Raw genomic sequence first — 24,650 nt, forward strand, 5'->3', positions numbered from 1 at the left:
TTCCATCATCATACATAGAAACCTTTTTTTTCTTGTAATGATAAATTTTAAGATCTACTCTCTTAGCAACTTTCAAATATATAATACAGTATCATTAACTATAGTCACCATGCAGTACATTACATCCCAATAACGTATTTATTTTCTAAATGGAAGTTTGTAATTCTGACCCCCTTCACCTGTCTTGCGAACCCCCCATCCCTGCCTCTGGCAACCACCAGTTGTATCTCTGTATCTATAAGCTTGATTTTTAGATTCCATGTATCGGTGAGCATGCAATATTTGTCTTACATTGTCTGACTTATTTCACTTAGCATAATACCTTCAAGGCCCATCCATGTTGTCTCAAATGGCAAGAGCTTTTTCTTTTCCTTTCTTTTCTTTCTTTTTTTTAAGATTTTATTTTTAAGTAATCTCTGCACCCAACATGGGGCTCGAACTCACAATGCCAAGAGATCAAGAGTCACATGCTCCACCACCTGAGACAGCCAGGCACACCAAGATTTTTCTTTTTTATGACTGAAAAATGTTCCATTGTATATATATATACCACAATTTATCCGTTCGCCCTTAAATGGATACTTACGTTGTTTCCCTATCTTGGCTATTGTAAATAATGCTGCAGTGAACATGAGGAGGGTGCATATATATTTTTGACTTACTGTTTTTATTTTCTTTGGATAAATACTCAGAAGCAGAATTATTGGATCGTATGGTATTTCTATTTTCCTTTTTTCTTGAATCAGTTTTGGTAATTTGTATCTTTCTCAGAATTTGTCTATTTTATCTAGTTGTCTAATTTTTTAGCTTGAAGTTGTTTACAGTATTTCCTTTGCATTATTTTAATTTCTCTAAGGTCTAAAGTGATGTTTCCTCTTTAATTCCTGATTTTGGTCATTTGTACCTTCTTTTTCCTTTGTCAGTCTAGCTAAAGACATCTATTTTATTGATCTCAAATAATTTTTATTTCATTGGTTTTCTCTAATGTTTTTGTTTTCTATTTAATAATTTCCCCTTCAATCTTTTTTATTTCATACATTCTACTTACTTTTGGTTTGATTTACTTCTCTTTTTGTAAGTTGTTAAGGTGGAAATTTTTATTGTCAATTTTAGATAATTCTTTCTAATATATTTTTTTAAAGATTTTATTTATTTGACAGAGAGAGAGACAGCGAGAGAGGGAACACAAGCGGGGGGGGAGGGAGAAGCAGGCTTCCTGCTGAGCAGGGAGCCTGATGTGGGGCTGGATCCCAGGACCCTGGGATCATGACCTGAGCCAAAGGCAGACGCTTAACGGCTGAGCCACCCAGGCGCCCCTCTTTCTAATATTTTTAAAGCTATACATTTCCATCTGTGCCCACCACATCCTATTATATTGATATGCTGTGTTTTCATTTTTATTCACTTTAAGATATGTTCTAAGTCCCCTTATATTTACTTCTTTGACTCATGATTATTGTTTGCATAATATATCTTTTTCATCTTTTTACATTCAGCCTATCTGTTTCATCCAAAGTATGTTTCTTGTAGACACCAAATAGTTGGATCTTGCTTTTTTTTTTTAAACCCAGTAAGATAATCTTTGCCTTTTGACCATTCACATTACACATAATTACTGATATAGTTGGACTTATGTCTACCATCTTGTTATTTGTTTTCTATAAGTGTCATGTCTTTTGTTTTTCTCTTCATTCTTTACTGCTTCTTTTGTGCTAACCAAATATTGTTGGTGCACTATTTCAATTTCCCTGTTGATTTTTTAGTTATATTTTAGAGGTTTTTAGTTTTAGTGATTTCTCTGTGGATTATAATAATTATCTTCAACTTTTCACAATCTACTTCAATTTAATATTGACTTAATTCCTGTGTTATATAGTAGCTTTGAGCCAATAGACCTCTATATGCTATAGACTCAACAATATTTTGTTATACTTATTGCTCTTAATAATCTTAGCTTTTTTAAATGAATATATATATACATATATATACAATCTTTTATACCTAGATATTTATTTTGTTATACTTATTGCTCTTAATAATCTTAACTTTTTAAAAATGTATGTGTATATATATGTATATATATATGTATACATGCATATATATGTATACATACACACAATCTTCTATACTTAGATATTTATTTACCATTTCCACTGCCTTTTATTGCTTCTTATTGATCCAAATCACCATCTTGTGTCATTTCCTTTCAACTTAAAGCATTTTCTTTAGTATTTCATTAGTGGGGGTGAATTTTTTCTATTTCTGTTTGCCTGGGAATGTATTTCAGCTTCACTTTGAAGAATAGTTTTACTACATATTGAATTCTTGATTGACAGGTTTTTTTCTGCACTTTTTTTTTTTTTTTTTAAGTAGGCTCCGTGCCCAGTGTGGAGCCCGGTGAAGGAATTGAACTCACAACCCTGAGATCAAGACCTGAGCCAAGATCAAGATTCAGAGGCTCAACTGACTGAGCCACCCAGGTGCCCCCTTTTCTGCACTTTGAAATGTCACTCCACCGCCTTTTGGCTTTTTTTTTTTTCTGGTGAAAATGCTGCTGTTAATTGCATTATTGTTCCCCTGTACATGATGAGACATTTTCTTGATACTTCCAAGATTTTCCTTTTGACTTTTGTTGTTAGCAATTTGATGATGATGATGATGTGTCTAGGTGAGGATCTCTTGTGCTTATTCTACTTGGGATTTGTTGAGCTTCTTACATCTATAAATTAATGTTTTTTATTAACTTTGGGAGGTTTTCAGACACTATATTTTCAAATATGTTTCTGCCCCTTTATATCTTTCTCTTCTCTTCCTGGGACTTCTTTTATGCATATGTTAGTACTCTTGATAGTATCCCATAGGTGTCTGAGGCTCTGTTCATTTTTCTTTATTCCTTTTTTCCTTTAGTTTTTCTAATTAATCTCTATTGATTTATATTCAAGTTCACTGATATTTTCTTTCACAAGCTCAAAAACAGTTGAGCCTCTCTAGTCAACTTTTCATTTCAATTGTTGTATATTTCAATTCCAGATTTCCATTTTTAAATAAATTGTATCTCTTTATTGATATTCTTTATTAAATGACACATTGTTGCATTTTCGTTATGTGAACATATTTAAAATGGATGTTTTGAAAACTTTGTTAATCCAACACCTGGATTCATTTACTCATTGTCTATTGACTTCTTTTTTTTTTCTGAATATGGGTTGTATGTTCTCATTTCTTTGCATGTCTAGTAAGTTTAAGTTGAAAATGAAACATTTTAGTTACACACTATGGCAACTTTGAATTCAGTTATATTTTCTTGAGGTTGTTGTTGTTGTTGTTTGGGTAATTTGCATGTACTTAAATTGGGGGAATCATTCTGACCCATGTTTTGCAGCAGCTGATGTCTCTTAGTTTTTATTTGTTTTTAGCCTGTCTTCCTAAGGGTTTCTCTTTTGTCTGCATAGCTTAATAGTCACCTAATGATTTAGGGGAGACATTGTGTTTAAGCCATTAAGGCTTCTATCCTCTGCCAAGTGATCTGTAGGTGGGTTGAAGAAGGCATTCAAAATTGCTGCTGGTAATCAAGTCTCACATTATTTTTTTTTTTTTTTTACTTTTTGCCATACTCTCTGGAGTCTTCTCTGCACTTGCATACTTTCCCAATCAGCCATAGATATGTGGAGAACTTACCTCAACCTTTCTGAATCTGTCATATCTAAGATCTCCCAGTTAAATTTTTAGCTTATCTGTTACTCATATCAACTTGAATTGCAACCTCAAACTAGCACCACTGCATGTTTTTTTCTGCTAATTCTGAAACCAATCTGCCATTTTTAGCCAGCAAAGTCAGGGTTTTCTCCCTCCACTCCATATCAAATCTGCTCCACCTCCTCTGGCAACAAAGCAGCTTGTTTTTAATCTAGGTCCATGATGGTAAAACTAAAGTTTTTCCCAAATGAAGTAAGTGAGGGAAAATGAGGGGAGGAGTAATAGCAATCCCAGGCAGGAAGGCCTCAGACTTTCACCAGTCCTACCCAAAACCCTGGGTTTTTTTTTTTTTTTTGGAATAAATGTTTCTCTCAGGGAAGTACAAATCAAAACCACAATGAGATACTACCTCACACCTGTCAGAATGTCTAAAATTAACAACACACAAGAAACAAGAGGTGTTGACGAGGAAGCAGAAAAGGAGAATCCTCTTGCACTGTTGATGGAAATGCAAAACTGGTGCATCCACCCTGGAAAACAGTATGGAGGTTCCTCAAAAAGTTAAAAATAGAACTACCCTACAATCCAGCAATTACACTACTAGGTATTTAACCAAAGAATACAAAAATACAGGTTCGAAGGGGTACATGCACCCTAATGTTTACAGCAGCATTATCAACAATAGCCAAACTATGGAGAGAGCCCAATGTCCATCAACTGATGAATGGATAAGGAAGATGTGATATATATGTGATATATATGTATATATCACATCTTCCATATATATATATAATTATATATATATAAAATTAATCAGCCATCAAAAAGAATGAAATCTTGCCATTTGCAATGACATGGATGGAGCTTCAGTGTATTATGCTAAGCAAAATAAATCAGTCAGAGAAAGACAAATACCATATGATTTCACTCATATGTGAAATTTAAGGAAAAAAAGCTACTCTAAGATATAAAATGAAGTAAATCTCATAATATTACCATAATATTTTTATTTTTTTTGAAGATTTTATTTATTTGAGAGACAGAGAATGAGAGACAGAGAGCACGAGAGGGAGGAGGGTCAGAGGGAGAAGCAGGCTCCCTGCTGAGCAGGGAGTCCAATGCAGGACTTAATCCCGGGACTCCAGGATCATGACCTGAGCCGAAGGCAGTCGCTTAACCAACTGAGCTACCCAGGAGCCCTACCATAACATTTTTAAAATGTCATATATTATAAGAATAGTTTAGCACTTTAAAGGACTCACATATACTTTTAAATATTTTTTTAAAATAATAATACTTTGGCTCTTCCCCTAAGCGGACTGAGGTGACGTCAGAAAATGTTTCGCTATTCACCTGACCCAGAAAACCCTACAAAATCATGCAAATCAAGAGATTCAAATCTGCGTATTCACTTTAAGAACACATGTGAAACTTCCCAGGCCATCAAGGGTATGCATATCCGAAAAGCCTCCAAGTATCTGAAAGACATCACTTTGCAGAAGCAGTGTGTGCCATTCAATTGCTACAGTGGTGGTGTGCCCAGGCCAAACAGTGGGGCTGGACAGAGGGTTGGTGGCCCAAGAAGAGTGCTGAATTTTTACTGCACATGCTTAAAAATTCAGAGAGTAATGCTGAACTTAAGGGTTTAGATGCTGATTCTCTGGTCATTGAGAACATCCAGGTGAACAAAGCCCCCAAGACACAGCACAGAATTTACAGGGCTCAAGGTTGGATTAACCCATACATGAGCTCCCCCTGCCACATTGAGATGATCCTTACTGAAAAAGAGCTGATTGTTCCTAAACCAGAAGAGGAGGTTGCACAGAAGAAAAAGATATCCCAGAAGAAACTGAAGAAACAAAAACTTATGGTCCAGGAGTAAATTCTCCATAGAATAAATGCAAATAAAAATAAAAAAAGAATGTTGGTTGTCTTTTATTATTAAACATATTTCAAGTATCCTCAAAAAACTAATAATACTTTGTTAAAAACTTGTCCCATAAATTCATAGGGACTTTGGAATATATGTTAAACAGATATTTCTTCAATTATACTAGCAAGCAAAATTAGTCTATGCCATGTATTATTCATTATACAGGACTATTAATATGATATTTGATAAAATAGAATTCATCTTTTGTATATATATATCTATGTCTATGTAGATATATAGATATATGGTTTTTTTTATATTTCAGGAGTTGCATTTTTTATGGTATGGTGTGTAGTCTGGTCATTCTCAGGCCCTGAAGTTCTCCCAGGTGGAAATTTATTTGGACTATTAATTATCTTTTATAGTGCCATTATTGGGGGGAAACTTTTGGAATTCATTAGAATACCTTCAGTGCCTCAAATTCCACCTCTTCTTGGTAAGTGTACAGTTAGCTCTTATTTTTTTTTGTAATTAACTATACATAAATTATGAACATACTCTAGTCAGAATAGATATAATTTAGAAATATTTCAATGTAATATGATCTTTATGTATATATTTACTGTATATGTATGCATATAGCTCATTTATAGAACTATTTATTCTTTCTACACATGAGCACAGTTTTTTCTGAAATATATTTTTGAAATAATTTAAATATATTCAATATATGATTCCTGTTGCTTTATTGTTTAATAGGACATTTTTTAGTTAATTTTAAATATATTGTAGAAAAGACTGAATTTTTCTATAGATAACCTAACTCAAATACAATTGTAAGATTCAAATACTATAGTGATTAGGGCATAAGAAGGTTTTATGGTTTTTGAGTAAGCTATTTGAGTAAGCTATATTCATAGATGCATTATCTGCCTAACTAGTATTATATCCTATTTCTTCATTACCATTATTAAATAACTCTCCATCTGGACAGAGGGAAATTAGTGGAAGAACTTCTATTAGCGGTGTCTCATATCTTCTAAGTATTCAATACACCCAAATATTCAGTACACTGTCATTAGAGATAATCACTCCATCCTATTGCTAATACCCTTTCTATGTCCACAACACCCTTTCAGCACCTGCTAAGTATTTATTGAATCTTCTTTTTCTCCAAAACTTCCACTTTTGTCCTAGCTTAGGCTATTCGTTTTCCAACTCTTCCGTGGACTATGGCAGAGCCTTCTAATTGTTCTCTCCTCCAGTTTTATGTCTATCTAATTCATCAAGACCATCACAGAAAATACAAGACTCATTTTGTCACTTCCTCATAAAACTTCCATATGGTGCATTACTCTGCCAAAGCAGTGGGAATGGAGGCTGCAGGGGGGTTAGCTTTATATTATCTGGCCCCTCCTGCCCATTCTCCCACTCCCATCCGTGCCCTTTATGTTCCAACAATACTGAATTACTTGTTGTAGTCTTTTGAGATATGTCATTTCTTAACTCCGTTCCTTTACTTATGCTGCCTCCTCTATTTGTATGTAAGCTACCCTTCACCCAAGCAATGAGACGTAGTGTGTTTGAAGAAGGGAAATTAAACATTTCTCTTTCCTAACTTAGAAAAATGAGCTGAATCAGACATGCCTTATTTTCTTTCTTTTAAGGGATGTTACTGGCTGGTTTTACTGTCAGGAATGTTCCATTCCTCAGTAATTACATCCATGTTAATAACACGTGGTCTTCAACTTTAAGAAACACTGCCCTTACTGTTATCCTAATACAAGCTGGGCTTGGACTCGATCCACAGGTAGATTTCTAATTATATCTCAAAAAAAATATTTTAAATATTAGAGGCTGGTAAAAAAGAAAAAGAGACAGAATTTTTATTATAGCTGTTCCGAGTGAAGCCTGTAAGCAAAACTAAGATAGAGAAAAGGGTTTTGCAGAAATACTGGCATCTTATAATTTCTACTTCTGGTCACCATTATTACTGATATGAAGAGAATTATTATGATGTAAGATCTCTATTAGAGATCATCTTTAATCATGTGAGATCTTTATTAGAGCTCATCTTTAATTATGTGCATAGAGATACACGTCCCTTGTACAGCATTTGTATTATTTGGGAGCTGCAGCTTTTCTATGGAGAACGATTTACTTTTCAGTTAATAAAGGATAAGGTGCGCTGCTAAACTGTTTTTGCTTTTCTTTTGTTTTGTTTTTCAGAGGGGTTAAGAATTTTGGTAATATTTTTGTTTTGTGACATTTTACACCCCACAGAAGTATGTGCCTGATTACCTTTGCATTATTGTAGAAGTTAATCTTTTTAAATATTTCTTAGAATGCTAATATCTAGGAATCATAAATCTATTTGGGTTTTAAAAAGATGACTCTTCATGAGTATAACAGTACTCAAACAGCAAATAGATGAGTGTAGTGGAAATATGACAAGAGAATAAAGACAGGGGCACCTGGGCGGCTCAGTCTGTTAAGAATCTGCCTTCCGCTCAGGTCATGATCCCAGGGTCTTGGGATGGAGCCCCCACTTCAGGCTCTCTGCTCAGCAGGGAGTCTGCTTCTCCTGCTCCCTCTGCAGCTCCGCCCTGCTTCTGCGCTCTCTCTCTCTCTCTCTCTGTCAAGTAAATTTAAAAATCTTTCTAAAAAACAGCATAAAGACAGTGTAATTTATTATATTCTCCAGTAGAAAAATCAAACCAATGAGAAAATTTTAAAGTTCTCCTTTTTAGTGGTTATGCTGTCTTTAAGTGATTTTCTCTTTTGGCACATTGATATTTTCTATTATAATTATTAAATTGATGAAACAAGTCATTTCTAAAAGTTAACTGATGGAAATAAACCTATAGGTTACTTTCGTTATACTATTTACAAGGAAGACTAAGAAGGTAGAAATAGTTATTTAATTACAGACAAATGGGTCTTTTAAAATAATTTAAATACAACAATGTTTTATAAAATGTGAAATAGTTTCTAATTACAATCTGACATATAAAATGAGGTGCATTAGCATTTCAAGCCCAGTGGAATAATCTGGAAGATTTAGCTTAGTAAAATCTAATTAATCAAAAAAGACTATATATTTCAGAATTTACTTAAATAATTTTCTTGTTGGCCATTATAAGTTTGTCTAAATGTGATTATTTTTATATTTCAGGCTTTGAGGCATATGAAGAGAGTTTGTTTAAGGTTGGCTATTGGTCCATGCCTCATGGAGGCATGTTCAACTGCTGTTGTTTCCCACTTCCTTATGAATTTTCCCTGGCAATGGGGATTTCTGTTGGGGTAACTTTTTCTTATTTTCTCTACAAAATTTCCAGTTAAGGATGCTGGGTTTAAAATTACCGAAATAATCAGAATATTATATAGACAAATTTTTCATTAAAATTATTTTCACAGTGGTAGAAAACCTTGAAAATTGGTTGGTCAGAAGCAGAGCCATGTCCTTAATCTACCATATCATTAACAAACATGCATAGTCCCTAAATGTTTAGGGCAAGATAATTCACTTGATCAATTTATTCCTTCTCTCCTATATGATAATCTATTTCTCCTTTTTAACCCATTCAGTGGCCTTTTCCTTATACATTGTATGTACATATTATATACATATATGAGAGAGATTTTGTATAGATATAGATATTGTAACAAAAATACTCTTTCCCTATATCCAATGTCCCATCTATTTTCCCACTATCCATTTCCCTTCATGTCCCAATTCCTCAGAATAATAGTCTATAATCACCCTCTCTAGATCCTGAACTCATTTTAATTTTTCAATGCATTTACCTTTTGCCTCTACTTATCCATTCAAATGTATAGTAAAGTTCACCCATTACATACTTACTGCCAAATGCAATGGATTCTTTAAAATTAATTATTATTATAAAAGTAATATCCATGTGCATTTTACTTTTGCAAAATTAGAACTTTACAGACAAAAGGAAAAAGCCTTTTAACCATGCCTTCAAATCCTAGTGCCCATGCCCCTACCCAAAGTAACAACTTTTATGAGTTTTATGTTACCATTCTAGACCTGTAAAATTAACATTCCATATGATTTATATGAAAATAGGTAAAATAATGCTCTGTTTTCCAGGGATATATCTACTGTATACATACATATTATATAAATCGTATCAAAGAATGTATCACTTTCTTTGCAATTTTCTCCTTTTTATAATCTGGAGATTATACACCTTTAAAAATGTAGTTCATTTGTTTAATTTTTGTACAGTGTTACATTTTATGATAAGACCAGATTTTATTTACAGTGTTACAAATACATTTTATTTGTCTCATTTTGCACAAATATGAGTTTTTCTAGAATAGTGACCTAGGTTATGTGCATTTTCAGTTTTGATGATACTATCAAAATGCCTTCAACACATACCAATTTGCCCGATCTCCCGCAGAGTTGAAAATAACTGTTATTCTCTCACATCCTTGCAAATTCTTGATATTACCAAACTTTTATGATTTCTTCCAATCTGGTAAATGAAAAATGATATTTCATTGTTGTTTTAATATGCATTTATGTGTTTATCAATGAGCTTGGGTATTTTTATCCTAACCTTTTAATAACCTTTTTCTATTTTTCTGTTATTCTTTTCTTTCTTATTATTTCAATGTTTTGTTACAAGTGTGGAGATATCTCATCCTAGTACACCACTAGGTATCTGACTGTGCTTATGGTGCCTTTCTTTTGATCTAAAAAGGGTATTTTATTATTTCCAACAGATAGAAGAGCAAATACAGAAAACCATTCCTTGACCTTGAAAATCAAAAAGAAAAATGAGGGCATGGGAGGCAGAGTGTAACTGCTTTTGCTATACCAAAGCGTTTTTTAATGTAATCGAATTTATCAAAATTTCTGTTTCTGCTTAATGTCTTTCTGTGTGTCATTCAAAAGGTCCTTTTTAACCTATGATCACAAATATATTTTTTATATTTTATACTCATTATGTTTAAGTTAATTTTTAAAAATTCTTTTAAAATAGCTAGAGTTTATTACATGTGAGGATCTAGCTGCATTCTTTTTTTAATTTTTTATTAACATATATTATTTGTTTCAGGGGTACAGGTCTGTGCTTCATCAGTCTTGCACAATTCACAGTGCTCACCATAGCACATACCCTCCCCAGTGTCCATCACCCAGCCACCTCATCCCTCCCACCTCCCACCACTCCAGCAACCCTCAGTTTGTTTCCTGAGATTAAGAGTCTCTTATGGTTTGTCTCCCTCTCTGATTTCATCTTGTTTTATTTTTCCCTCCCTTCCCCTATGATCCTCTGTCTTGTTTCTCAAAATCCTCATATCAGTGAGATGATATGATACTTATCTTTCTCTGATTGACTTATTTCCCCTAGCATAATACCCTCTAGCTCCATCCATGGTTGCAAATGGCAAGATTTCATTTTTTATGGCTGCATAATATTCCATTGTATATATATATACACCACATCTTCTTTATGCATTCCTCTGTTGATGGACATCTAGGCTCTTTCCATAGTTTGACTATTGTGGACATTGCTGCTATAAACCTGGGGGTGCACATACCCCTTTAGATCACTACATTTGTATCTTTGGGGCAAATACCCAGTAGTGCAATTGTGGATCATAGGATAGCTCTATTTTTGACTTTTTGAGGAACCTCCATACTGCTTTCCAGAGTGGCTGCACCAGCTTGCATCACCAGCGTAGAAAGGTTCCCCTTTTTCCGCATCCTCACCATCTGTCGTTTCCTGACTTGTTAACTTTAGCCATTCTGACTGGTGTGTGGTGGTATCTCACTGAGGTTTTGATTTGTATTTTCCTGATGCCAAGTGATGGTTGAGCACTTTTTCATGTGTCTGTTAGCCATTTGGATGTCTTCTTTGCAGAAATGTCTGTTCATATCTTCTGCCCATTTCTTGATGGGATTAGTTGTTCTTTGGGTGTTGAGTTTGATAAGTTCTTTATAGATTTTGGATGCTAGCCCTTTATCTGATATGTCATTTGCAAATATCTTCTCCCATTCTGTAAGTTGTCTTTTGGTTTTGTTGACTGTTTCCTTTGCTGTGCAGAAGCTTTTTATCTTGATGAATTCCCAATAGTTCATTTTTGCCCTTCCTTCCCTTGCCTTTGGCCATGTTTCTAGGAAGAAGTTGCTGTGGCTGAGGTCGAAGAGGTTGCTGCCTGTGTTATCCTCAAGGTTTTTGATGGATTCTTGTCTCACATTTAGGTCTTTCATCCATTTTGAGTCTATTTTTGTGTGTGGTGTAAGGAAATGGCCCAGTTTCATTCTTCTGCATGTGGCTGTCCAATTCTCCCAACACCATCTGTTGAAGAGACTGTCTTTTTTCCACTGGACATTCTTTCCTGCTTTGTCAAAGATTAGTTGACCATAGATTTGAGGGTCCATTTTGGGGCTCTCTATTCTGTTCCATTGATCTATGTGCCTGTTTTTGTGCTACTACCATACTGTCTTGATGATGACAGCTTTGTAATAGAGCTTGAAGTCTGGAATTGTAAATGCCACCAGCTTTGCTTTTCTTTTTCAACATTCCTCTGGCTATTCAGGGTCTATTATTTGTTCCATTTCTTTGAAAAAACTTGATGGTATTTTGATAGGGATTGCATTAAATGTGTAGATTGCTCTAGGTAGCATTGACATCTTCACAATATTTGTTCTTTCAATCCATGAGCATGGAACTCTCCATTTCTTTGTGTCTTCCTCAATTTCTTTCATGAGTATTCTATAGTTTTCTGAGTACAGACTCTTTCCCTCTTTGGTTAGATTTATTCCTAGGTATCTTATGGTTTTGGATGCAATTGTAAATGGGATCGACTCCTTAATTTCTCTTTCTTGTCTTGTTGTTGGTGTATAGAAATGCCACTGATTTCTGTGCATTGATTTTACATCCTGCCACTTTACTGAATTCCTGTTCTAACAGTTTTGGGGTGGAGTCTTTTGGGTTTTCCACATAAAGTATCATATCATCTTCAAAGAGTGAAAATTTGACTTCTTCTTTGCCAGTTCGAATGCCTTTTATTTCTTTCTGTTGTCTGATTGCTGAGGTTAGGACTTCTAGTACTATGTTGAATAGCAGTGGTGATAGTGGACATCCCTGCCATGTTCCTGACCATAGGGGGAAAGTTCTCACTTTTTCCCCATTGAGTATGATATTCGCTGTGGGTGTTTCATAGATGGATTTTATGATATTGAGGTATGTACCCTCCATCCCTACACTGTGAAGAGTTTTAATCAAGAAAGGATTGGATCTAGCTACATTCTTTTCCACATGAATAGGTAGTTGTCTCAACACCATTTATAGAAAACTTCTTTCTGGTCCCCATTGATTTGAAATGTTGATTTTATCATGTAACAAATCCCATAGATTTGTTTTATACTTTGTGTTCTATTTTATTCCAATCTATTTTCTGTATTTCTATGTCACTATTCTAGGGTTTTAACTATTTTGCCTTTACAAAAACCGTATCTTCTTGTTTACATTGACTTGGTTTTTCATTCTAAGCTCTTATTCTCCCAAATGAATTTTAGAATCAGCTAGTCAAATTCAATGAAAAATCCTGAGAATATTTTAATTGGCTAGCAACAAATTAATAAATTAATTTGAGGAGAGGTGGCACCGTCATAATATTGAGACATCTCCCCAATTATTTAGGTGTTATCTTAAGTTCTACAGTGTTTATAATTTTTAGAAAGATCTAGATTATCTTCATAGTTTTGTTCTTAGGTATTTTGTGTTTTTTATTGATAGATTTTTTTCATAACATTTTCTAATTAGTTTTTGCAGATATATAAGAAAGCTACTGATTTTTTAAAAATAAATTTTATTGTGGTACAGTTCATATACAATAGAATGAGCACCCATTTTTTAGTGAACATTTCAATGAGTTTTGACAAATTTATATACCCATGTAACCATCAGCACAATTGAGATGCCAAATATTTTCATTACCCCTCCACAAACTCTCTTGACCCCCCTCAGTCAATTCCACATGGGCCCCAGGCAACCCACAATCTATTTTCTGTCACAGTGGGTTCAATTTTTTTTAGAGTTTTAAATAAATGCAATTATACGTACTCTTTTGTTTCTGGCTTCATTTGGTCAGCAAGTTGTTTTTGAGATGCATCCATATTATGCATTCCATTATATTGCAGAGTAGTATTTCATTGTATGAATATGCCACCAACTTCATTCACTTTTGATGGATATTTAGATTGTTTCCAGTTCAGCCATTACAAATAAAGCTACTATGAACTTTTGCATTCAAGTCTTTGTGTAGACAATTGTTTTCATTTCTTAGGGAAATACCTAAGAGTAGATTTCCTGGATCATATAGTAAGATAATGTTTAATTTTATTTAAAAAATGGGGCTCCTGGCTGGCTCAGTCAGTAGAGCATGCAACTCTTGATTTCAGGGTTGTGAGTTGTGAGCAGGGTTGTGAGCCCACGTAGAGATTACTTATAATAAAAATCTTTAAAAGAATAAAAATAGAATAAAAATAAATAATAGTGCCAAACACTTTTCCAAAGTATTGTAGTATATTCCCACCAACAATGTATAAAATTCTAGGCCATACACATCCTCTCCAATACTTGGTAGTGTCTGTCTACTTAATTTTACCATTTTTTAGTGGATGTGTAATGGTATAAAGTTGTGGCTTTAGGCAAGGGAAACAAAAGCAAAAGTAAATTATTGGGACTTCATCAAGATAAAAAGCTTCTGCACAGCAAAGGAAACAATCAACAAAACTAAAAGGCAACCTCTGGAATGGGAGAAGATACTGGCAAATGACATATCTGATAAAGGATTGGTATCCAAAATATATAAAGAACTTATATAACTCAATACCCAAAAAAACAACTAATCCAGTTAAAAAATGGGCAGAAGACATGAATAGACATTTTTCCAAAGAAGACATACAGATGGCTAACAGACAGATGAAAAGATGCCTAACATCACTTATAATGAGGGACATGCAAATCAAAACCACAATGAGATATCACCTCCCACCTGTCAGAATGGCTAAAATTAACAAATTAACAGGAAACAACAGACGTTGGCGAGGATACAGAGAAGAGGGAACCCTCTTACACTGTGGGTGGGAATGCAAACTGGTGCGGCCACTCTGGAAAACAGTATGGAGTTTCCTCAAAAAGTTAAAAATAGAACTGCCCAATCCAGCAGTGCATTACTAGGTATTTACCCAAAGGATAAAAAAATACTGATTCAAAGGAATACATGCATCCCAATGTTTATAGCAGCATTGTCAACAATAGCCATATTATGGAAAGAGGTCAGGTGTCCATCAGCTGATGAATGGATAAAGAAAATGTGGTATATATATATGTATGTAAACTCTCTAGCTCTATCCGTGTTGTTGCAAATGGCAAGATTTCATTCCTTTTTATGGCTGAACAATATTCTGTTATATATATGCTCACCCCACATCTTCTTTATCCATTCATCAGCTGATGGACATTTGGACTGCTTGCACTTCATTTTGGATATATTTTATTGCTATGTCTTCAAGTTCATTGATCTTTTTTCTTCAGTGTTCCACCTTCTCTCAATACTATCCAGTGAATTTTTTTTTAATTTAGATATTGCATTTTTTTGTTGTAAGCCATCATACATTTCTTTCCAACTTTATTGAGATATAATTCACATATAACATTTTGTGAGTTTAAGATATACAACGTGTTGATTTGATACACTTATATATTGCAAAATGATTACCAATGTAGCATTAGTTAATGCCTCCATCTTGTCCCATAATTACTTTTTTGTATGTGTGTGGTGAGAACATTTAAGACCATCTCTCTTAGCAACTATCAAGTATATAATACAGTACCATTAACTATAATCACTAGGCTGTACATTAGATCTCCAAAATTTACTCATCTTATAATTGGAAGTTCATACTCTATTGACCAACATTTCCCCATTTCTCCCACCCCCCTCCAGACCCTAGTAACCACCATTTTACTCTATTTCTATGAGTTCAGCCTTTTTAGATTCTACACTTAAGTGAGATCATACAGTATTTGTCTTTCTCTATCTGACTTATTTCACTTAGCATAATGCCCTAAAGGTCCATCCATGTTGTTGCAAATGGCAGCACTTCTTTCTTTCTTATGGCTGAATAATATTCCATTGCATACATGAGAGTGCGTGCACCTGTGTGTGTGTGTGTATGGTTACACACACACACACACACATATATACCACACACACATGCAACTTCTTTATCTACTCATCCATTGGCAGATACTCAGGTTGTTTCCATCAGATACTGCCATTTTTTACTTCCAAAAGTTCTCTTGGTTCTTTATTCTGTCTTCCACTTTTTTTCCCCATTACATTCATGTTTTCTTTTAGAATCTTAAGGAACATATTTATATGTAACATATTTATAACAGCTGTGTTAACATATTGATCTATCATATCCTTCATTGCTGTCATTTGTGGATCTGTGTTCTAGTAACTGATTTTCCCCCCAGTTATAGGTTACATTATCCTGCCCCTTCATATCTCTAGTAATCAGATGCTGGATTTTGTAAGTTTTACATTGTTGAAATCTGGATTTTGTTATTTTTCTTTAGAGTGTTAGACTTTGTCCTGGAAGGCAGTTTTAAATTATGTGTGAATTCGTTGATTCTTTCAAGTCTCATTTTTAAGATCTTTTAGGGATTACATAGAGTAGCCTTACTGTAGGACTAATTTAGTTCCCTTCTAAGATGTGGTCCTTCTGAGTCTCTACTGAATGCTTTATGTATTTGATGAAGTATCTCCACTCTAGTTGGTGGGAACCCAAAGGTTTTCCCAGCCTTCTGTGAGCTCTGGAAATTATTTATCTTACTGCTTCTCGGTAATCTTTCTCTAGGTGTTGTACTTGTCCAGATTTATGGGGTTTTACTCTATGCCCTTCCTCATTGGTGTTCAACCAAAGACACAGGGAGTCCTTCATGCAAATTTCTGGAACTTTTGTCTTTCCCTCCTCGAGGTACTCTGCTCTGAAAATTTTAGCTGTCTTGGCTTTCCAGACTCTTTTCTCCTCAACTCAGCAAGATGTTGGGCTTTGTTTGGTTTTCCTCCACCACGGCCTTGAAATTGCTCCCAAGCAGAAAACCTGGGCAATGGTGAGGTTTAATTCATTTCCCTTTTCTCATTTTAAATAGTCCTGTACTGTCTGTTGTCCAATGTCTGAAAATAGTTGTTGTTATTTTTTTGTCTGGTTTTCTAGGTCCTTTCAGTAGGAGGGTAATTGCAGAACCTATATTCTTTTACAACAGTAAGCAGATGTCCTACTTCTGATTTTTAAAGGTTGATTTTATATATAACCACCTTGCTGAATGTTCATATCAGTACTTTTATTAGTTCTTATATGAACATCCTGTCTTCAAATAATTAAACTTCTGTCACTTCCTTTACCAGTGTTTGTGCTGTTATTTCTATTTTATTGTGTTCAATTGAATATCACATCAATGTGAATATTAGTAATGAAAAAAAGAGATGTTTCTATTTTTTTACTAATTTTACTGAGAATTCTTCTAATACTTTGTCGTTAACATGATGTTTACTATAGGGTGGTAGTAGATGCTCTTTATTAGGTTAAAGAAAGTTTCCTATATTTCTTGTTTGTCAAGAGTTTGCCTCTTAATAAAAAAATTATCATTTTTTCCTTTCAATCTTGATAATGTTATAAATTATACTGACAGTGTCATAATGCAGAACCATCCATGCATTCACCTACTTGGTCAGCATTTTTATTCTTTTAACAAACTGATATATTCAATTTGCTCATATTTAGGAACATAAATGAAATTGAACTGTGGCTTATTTTCTTACACTATCTTTGCCTTATTTTATTTTTATTTTTCCTTCCTCCAACCCCCACCTAACTTTGCCTTATTTAATATCATGTTATTATTTTGCTATGACTGCCTCAAACCCCTTCATGATGATATCATCTAACATTTTATTGCAAGTTAAATAACAATATAAATTTTCTTTTCTTCCATCTTAGTTTTCTTTCTTTCTTTCTTTCTTCCTTTCTTTCTTTCTTTCTTTCTTTCTTTCTTTCTTTCTTTCTTTCTTTTTCTTTCTTTCTTTCTTTCCTTTTAAAATAAAGGTAAGTATAGAAGTTACTAAGATTTTTTATTATCCTTAATTTGTATTTCTGTTGCAGCAACTCCTAGATTCATTTTTCCTCCCATTTGAGTACTTTCACCAAAATTATTGTTTGTTTGTTTAAAGATTTTATTTATTTATTTGACAAAGAGAGAGAGAGAAAGAGAGGGAGAGAGAGCACAAGCAGGGGCAGCTGCAGAGGGAGAGGGAGAAGCAGACTCCCAACTGAGCAGGGAGCCCGACGATGCAAAGCTCAATCCTAGGACTCAAGATCATGACCCAGCCGAAGACAGATGCTGAACCAACTGAGCCACCCAGGTGCCCCCACCAAAATTATTGTTAATGTGGGTCTTTGTGTGACAAATCTTTTGAAGCCTTCTATGCTTTTGAATATTTTCACAAAATTATGAAACCTTCATATGTGAATGACTGTTGGGCTGATTTTAAAATGTCCAAAATGGGAGCACCTGGCTGGCTCAGTTGGTAGAACATGTGACTCTTGATCTTGGTGTTGTGAGTTCAAGCCCCATGCTGGGCGTAGAGATTGTTTAAAAAAATAAAAATTTTAGGGGGGGGGGAGAAAGAAAGAAGGAAAGAAAGAAAGAAAGAAAGAAAGAAAGAAAGAAAGAAAGAAAGAAAGAAAGAAAGAAAGAAAGAAAGAAAGAAAGAAAGAAAGAAAGAAAGAAAGAAAGAAAGAAAAAAAGAAACAAAGGAAAATGTCCAAAATCATTTTCCTTAAACTTTTTAAAACTGTTCTCCTTGCTATTGAAAAGTCTGATGTCAATCTAATTCTTATTCTTTCATAGATAACCCTTCTGTCTGGATGTTTTTAGACTTTCCTGTCTTTGATTTTCCTAAATATTACTGTAAATTATTTAGATATGGGTTATTCTATTGTCTGTGTGACCCTTTATTTAGATTTAAGGCCTTCTGTTTTTAATTAAGGGAAATTTACTTTCCTTTTTTCTTTGAGTATACCATCTTCTCTAATTTAATATATTTATCTTTCTGGCCCTCTTTATTTTTAAGATTTGTTTATTTATTTTAGAGAGAGTGAACAAGTAGTACGGGGGGAGCAGAGGGAGAGAGAATCCCGAAGCAGACTCCCCACTGAGCATGGAGCACTACGCAGCTTGATCTTAGGCCACTGAGATCATGACCTGAGCTGAAAGTCTGCTTGTTAAACAATTGAGTCACCCAGGCACCCTCTGGTACTCTTATCTAGATAATGGCAAATCTACTGCTATTCTTTTTTTTTTTTAAGATTTTATTTTCAAGTAATTTCTATACCCAGCATATCCTTCTCACTCATTTTAATCCTTACCTATCTTGAATTCTACCTTGTCAGATATTAATATTTCTCTCCTGATTTGTTGTGGGTACCCTATTTGGAATGAATTTCTCCATTCTTGAATTGTTAAACTTTCTATTAAAGTATAACTCATATAGAGAGAAGTGTAAAGTATATGAATGTACAGTTCCTTGAATAATTAAAAGGTAAATATTCATTTAACCATCACCCAGATAAAGAAGTAAAACACTACCAGTACCCCAGAAGTGCCCTTATGCTCTCTCCTAATCACTTCTCTCCCTCTTCTCCACAGGTAACCACTATACTAACTTCTAACACTACAATTTAGTTTGCATGTAGTTATACTTTATATGAATGTAATCATATAGTATATATTCTTTTGGGTGTAGCTCTTAAACTCTACATTATATTTGAGATTCACCCATGTTATTGTGTGGACATAGTTCACTTTTTTGCATGTATATCATTGTATGAATATACTAGTTTGTGCACTCTATTGTCAGTGGGAATTTGCCTTGCTCCTGGTTGGGGGTTGTTATTACCAATGCTCTTACAAACATTCTTGTAAATAACTCTTGGTACACAGTTTCCTATAGGTACATAACTAGGAGTTGAATTGTTGGTTCATAGGGTAACTATATGTTTCAAAGTTTGTATTATGTCAAATTATTTTTCAGAATTCCTAATTTACATTTCCACCAGTAGTATATAAGAGTTCCTGTTATTCCAATTCCTGCCAACACTTGGAATCATCAGTCTTGTTAATTTGAACCATTCATATGGGTATGTTGTGATATCTCATTGGGATTTTTATTTCTATTACCCTGATTTATAATAAGGCTGAAGAGTGCCTGTTATGTTTCTTTCCCATATTGCTAATGGGCTTTTGGTTATTGTTGTTTTTTCTGATTTATTGGTAGGAGTTCTTAGCATATTCTGGATACTAGTCCTTTGTTAAAGGTGTTACAAATATCTTTTTCCATTTAGCAACTACACTTTTCACTCCATTAGTGGCAGAAAATTTTCATTTTAATGTAGTCCAATCTGTCTTTCTTTTTCTTCATTATTGGTACTTTTTGTTTAAGAAGTCATTCCCTATCCAAAGTCATAAAGATATTCTCTATATTATTTTCTAGTAATTTTACTGTCTTACCATTCACATTTAAATCCATAATCTACCTTAAATTGATTTTTTTATGTTTAGCATTAGATAGGGCCAAGTTTTTTCTTTCTCCCCCCTTCTCTGCCCTCAGTATCTAATTGACCCTGCACCATTGATTTAAAGGACCACTTTTTCCAGTCCCATTGCTCTATGGTGTGTCCTTTGTCATAAATAATCTGTCCATATAAGTATGGGTCTGTTTCTGGATTCTTTATTCTTAACAAGTGGTCCATTTTTCTATCTTCTGTGTAAGAAGGTAGAAACTGTGTTAAATACACAGTTGTTATAATTATTGATATCTTATAGAACAAAACTTTTATGATCTCCAAATTGTCTTCACTATTCATAACCTTTTATATTTCCATATAAATTTAGAATCATTTTGTCAATTTTTACGAAATTTTGATTGAAATTATACTGAATCTATCAATTAGGAGATGATTGGTACATTTATAATATTGAGTTATTCAATTCATACCCATGGCCTGCCCCTCCATTTATTTAGGCATTCTCTAATTTTTCTTAATCAAAAGGTTTTTATTTCCTACATAGAATTCCTGTGTATATTTAATTAGGTTTATTCCTATGCATTTGATAGTTTTGATGCAATTATAAATAGTGCTTATATATGTTTAGGTTTTTATTGTCACTGGTATTTAGAAATATTATTTAAATTTTTTTAAAGATTTTATTTATTTATTTTACAGGGAGAGACACAGAGAGAGAGGGAACACAAGCAGGGGAGTGGGAGAGGGAGAAGCAGGCTCTCCACTGAGCAGGGAGCCCGATGCGGGGCTTGATCCCAGGACCCTGGGATCATGACCTGAGCCGAAGGCAGACGCTTAACGACTGAGCCACCCAGGCACCCTATTTAATTATTTTCTACATTGCTTTTGTCTCCAGCAACCTTGCTAGGCTCATTAATTCAAATTTATCTGTAGGTTGCTTTGGTTTTCCTTTTTCTTTCTTTTTTTTTTTTTAAAGATTTTTCATTTATTTATTAGAGAGAGAGAGATAGCGAGAGCAGGAACACAAGCAGGGGGAGTGGGAGAGGGAGAAGCAGGCTTCCCACTGAGCAGGGATCCCCACGCGATGCTCCATGCCAGGACCCTGGGACCATGACCTGAGGCGAAGGCAGACACTTAACAACTGAGCCACCCAGGTGCCCCTGCTTTGGTTTTTCTAATGTACAGCTATGTTATCTGTGGATAATGACAGCTTTACTTCTTTCTTTCCAATAAGTATACCATCTACTTTTCTTTCTTTGTGGCACTGATTAGACCCTTAAATATAATGTTAATTAGAAGTGGTGATAATAGGCATCTTTGTCTTGATTCTATATTTGTCATAAGTTTTTTGTAGCTGCCCTTAATAAGATTAAGTAAATTTATCTCTGTTCTTAGGTTGCTAAGTTTTTATTATAAATGGGTATAAAATTTTATCAAATAATTGTTTTGCTTCTACTGAAATAATATGAATTTTCTCCTTTATTCTCTTATAGTGAATTATGTTAATTAATTTTCTAATGTAAACCAACTTTCATTTATGAAATGGATTCAATTTATTTATCATACTTATAATTTTCAACTTTTCTGTACCATTTTGTCTTAGATGTATATCTTACTAACAGTTCAGAGCTAAAGTTTTAAAATTCAACTGAAGGGGCTCTTTCTTAACAGGTCCATCCAACCAATTCCTTGTAGGTCAATTTTGACTTAACCTTGCTTTTATTTCACTTTTTAAAGTATTATACATTCATGTGAATTTCATTCTTTTTTCACTTTTCCTACCTTTTGTTGGATTAACAGCATTTACTTTGTTCCACTTTTGTTTATTCCTTTAATATTTAGAAATTACAAACTCATTCTCCTAGTAATTACCTATAATTTTTCAAAAAGCATACTTAAATTTATAGCATGTTTTCCCTTTCCTTCACTCCCTTATATATTCCCCAGTTGATATAATCTAGAATTTTACTACCAAGAATATTTTTAAGTTTTCTTTACAATGAATACTTCAATAGATTTAGCAATGAATTTCACTGCTCATCATTATCTCTTGTGATGATAATCATAATAATTATAGTAGTAACTTACATTTACATAGTGTTTACCCTGTGTCAGGCACTTTGTGAAGTACTTGATAATTAATTTATTTAATCCTCACAAAGTTCTGTGAAATAGATACTATTATTATTCCCATTTTTTTGCATACAAACAGAGACAAAGAGATGTTACATAGTTTTCCTAACATCATCAGACAACTAAATAGATATATCCAGAACTTTGGCTATGGCTAGAGCCTTCATTCTTAATGTCTACATTATGCTGCCTATGCCCTTTTACTTTTTTTAAACTCCTTTCTTTTGTATTAAATATTTTTCCTGATGAGTTGATCTTCTAGTTCTTTTAAAACTGATCAGTGGATAATAAACTGAATCCTTGAATGTCTGAATATGACTTCTGTGTGACTCAGTATTGAATTTTAGATTCAAAATTCTTTTCCCTCAATACTTTAAGGATATCACTGTTATCTCTTTGCATTCATTTTGCCCATGAGGAATCTCTTATCAAACTAATTTTTAATTCTTTTTCTAGGTAGGCTAATCCAGTCTTTTTCTCTCTCTCTCTTTGGAAGCTCGGTTTTCTGAATTTTTCCAACAAAAAATTTCTTGCTATACAAAGTATGTTCCTTGGACAGCAACATTCATATCACCTAAAAGTTAGAAATGTAGAATATTGGGCCCCATCCCAGACTTTTGAAATGGAATCTGCATTTTAATGAGATTCTCATGTAATTCATTTTCATATTAAAGTTTGAAAAGAGCAATCTCAGATAGGTCTTTTTATTTAGTGAAATTTTTCAAACATGTACAAGAGTAGAGAGAATAATAACACAATAACAAACACCAAATATCCTTAATTTAAACTTAATAGTCCCTAATGAATCCTAAAGTAAACTACACACATGATGGTATTTCACCCCTATTTCCTACAGTACGCATTTCTAAAAGGTAACAGCATTTTTCTTATTAAATTAACAACAATTCCTTAATATCATTAGGCAAGTCTTTTTAAAATTTGTTCAACTCAATATCTGGTGTGATGTTTCAATCAGAAGATTGTGTATTTTTTTCAGAACTTGATTATATCTTTTACCTCTCTGAAGTTCTCTTCTATTATGTCCTTTTGTAACTCCCTCCTCCATACCTATTAAGTTTTCTTTATACTTTCTATATGCTTACCTTTTGCAGTATACACTGAAAAATTTTCTCTGCACAGTTCTCTAGCTTATTAAATCACTCTTCAGCTATGTTTATATCACCAATTTTTTTTAATTTGGGAATTTATTGTTAATTTCTAGGAACTATCATTAAAATTTTATGGATAGATGCAGTATAGTTTCATGATTCAGAGGATATTTATAGTTATTCTGAAGTCATGTTTTGGTGGCTTTCTTCCTACTACATCTCTTTTCTCAGGTATACATTTTTTCCACTTAATGAACATGGTGCCTCAAAGTAATAGACTTCCCTAAATATTTTGTGATACTTTAATGGGGGCTCATTTTTGTATTTTAAACTTCCCATTAGCTTGTGATTACTTTATCTTACTGGCTTTTGTCTTCTTGCAGGGAATAGTCCAATCATGTAACCAAGTAAGGTATCTTAGAAGCTCAGGCTGAGATTAAGATTCTTATGCAAGTAATGTACTGAGGGAAGTCTCAGTAGAAACCTCTGAATGAAGGAAACTAGATAGACTATGGGGAAAATCAATGGTTCCCAAACTTTGCTATACATTAAAATCACCTGGGGAGCTTTTAAAAATCCCAACAATCAGAAGAGTAATGTCAGCAAGATGGCAGAATAGGAAGCCCCAGCTCTCCTTCTTGCACAACACTGACTTAAATACATAAGAACCAGATTACCTTTGTGAGAACTCCAGAAACCACTTGAGAGGTTATAGTATCCCATCCAAGTACAAGGCCAAGAAGAGACACATTGGAGCAGTTAGAACATTTCATTGCATTTACCCACCATACCTCACCCCCTCCCTGCACAGCAAGGGGCAACCAGGAGAAAACTCCCAAATCCTGGCTTCTCCATCAGGAAGGAAAGAAAAAGCTGGAGTATGTGTCCTACATTTTGGCTTTTTGACCCAAGGGACTGGTTTCTGTCTCACCTGACTCAGAATACTGGCAGAAAAAAAGAGTGACACACTTTGGATACCTGAGAACAAAAGATCTCAAAAGAGATATTTGCACACCCATGTTTATTGGAACATTATTTGCAATAGCCAAGAAGTGGAAGCAGCCCACATTGACAGATGAATGGATGAAGAAAATGTGGTATATACATAGAATATTATTCACCTGTTAAAAAAAAAAAAAAGAAAGAAATCCTGTCACATTCTACAACATGGATGGACCTGGAGGACATTATGCTG

The 24,650-nt window shown here is 34.0% G+C and overlaps 1 protein-coding gene across 1 annotated transcript in view; it reads left to right on the forward strand.

Moving 5' to 3' along the window:
• SLC9B1 (solute carrier family 9 member B1) overlaps positions 1-24,650 on the forward strand; it is a 45,135-nt gene that overhangs the window by 10,260 nt on the left and 10,225 nt on the right. The window contains exons 3-5 of the mRNA XM_028091218.2: positions 5,895-6,065; positions 7,237-7,379; positions 8,745-8,872. Of these exons, the coding sequence (XP_027947019.1) occupies positions 5,895-6,065; positions 7,237-7,379; positions 8,745-8,872 (442 nt within the window). The remainder of the gene's footprint in view (positions 1-5,894; positions 6,066-7,236; positions 7,380-8,744; positions 8,873-24,650) is intronic.

This window comes from Eumetopias jubatus, unplaced genomic scaffold, assembly GCF_037043125.1.
Source record: "Eumetopias jubatus isolate StellerSeaLion01/CBP00866 unplaced genomic scaffold, mEumJub1_p1.0 scaffold_2, whole genome shotgun sequence".
In the NCBI taxonomy this organism is placed as follows: Eukaryota; Metazoa; Chordata; class Mammalia; order Carnivora; family Otariidae; genus Eumetopias; species Eumetopias jubatus.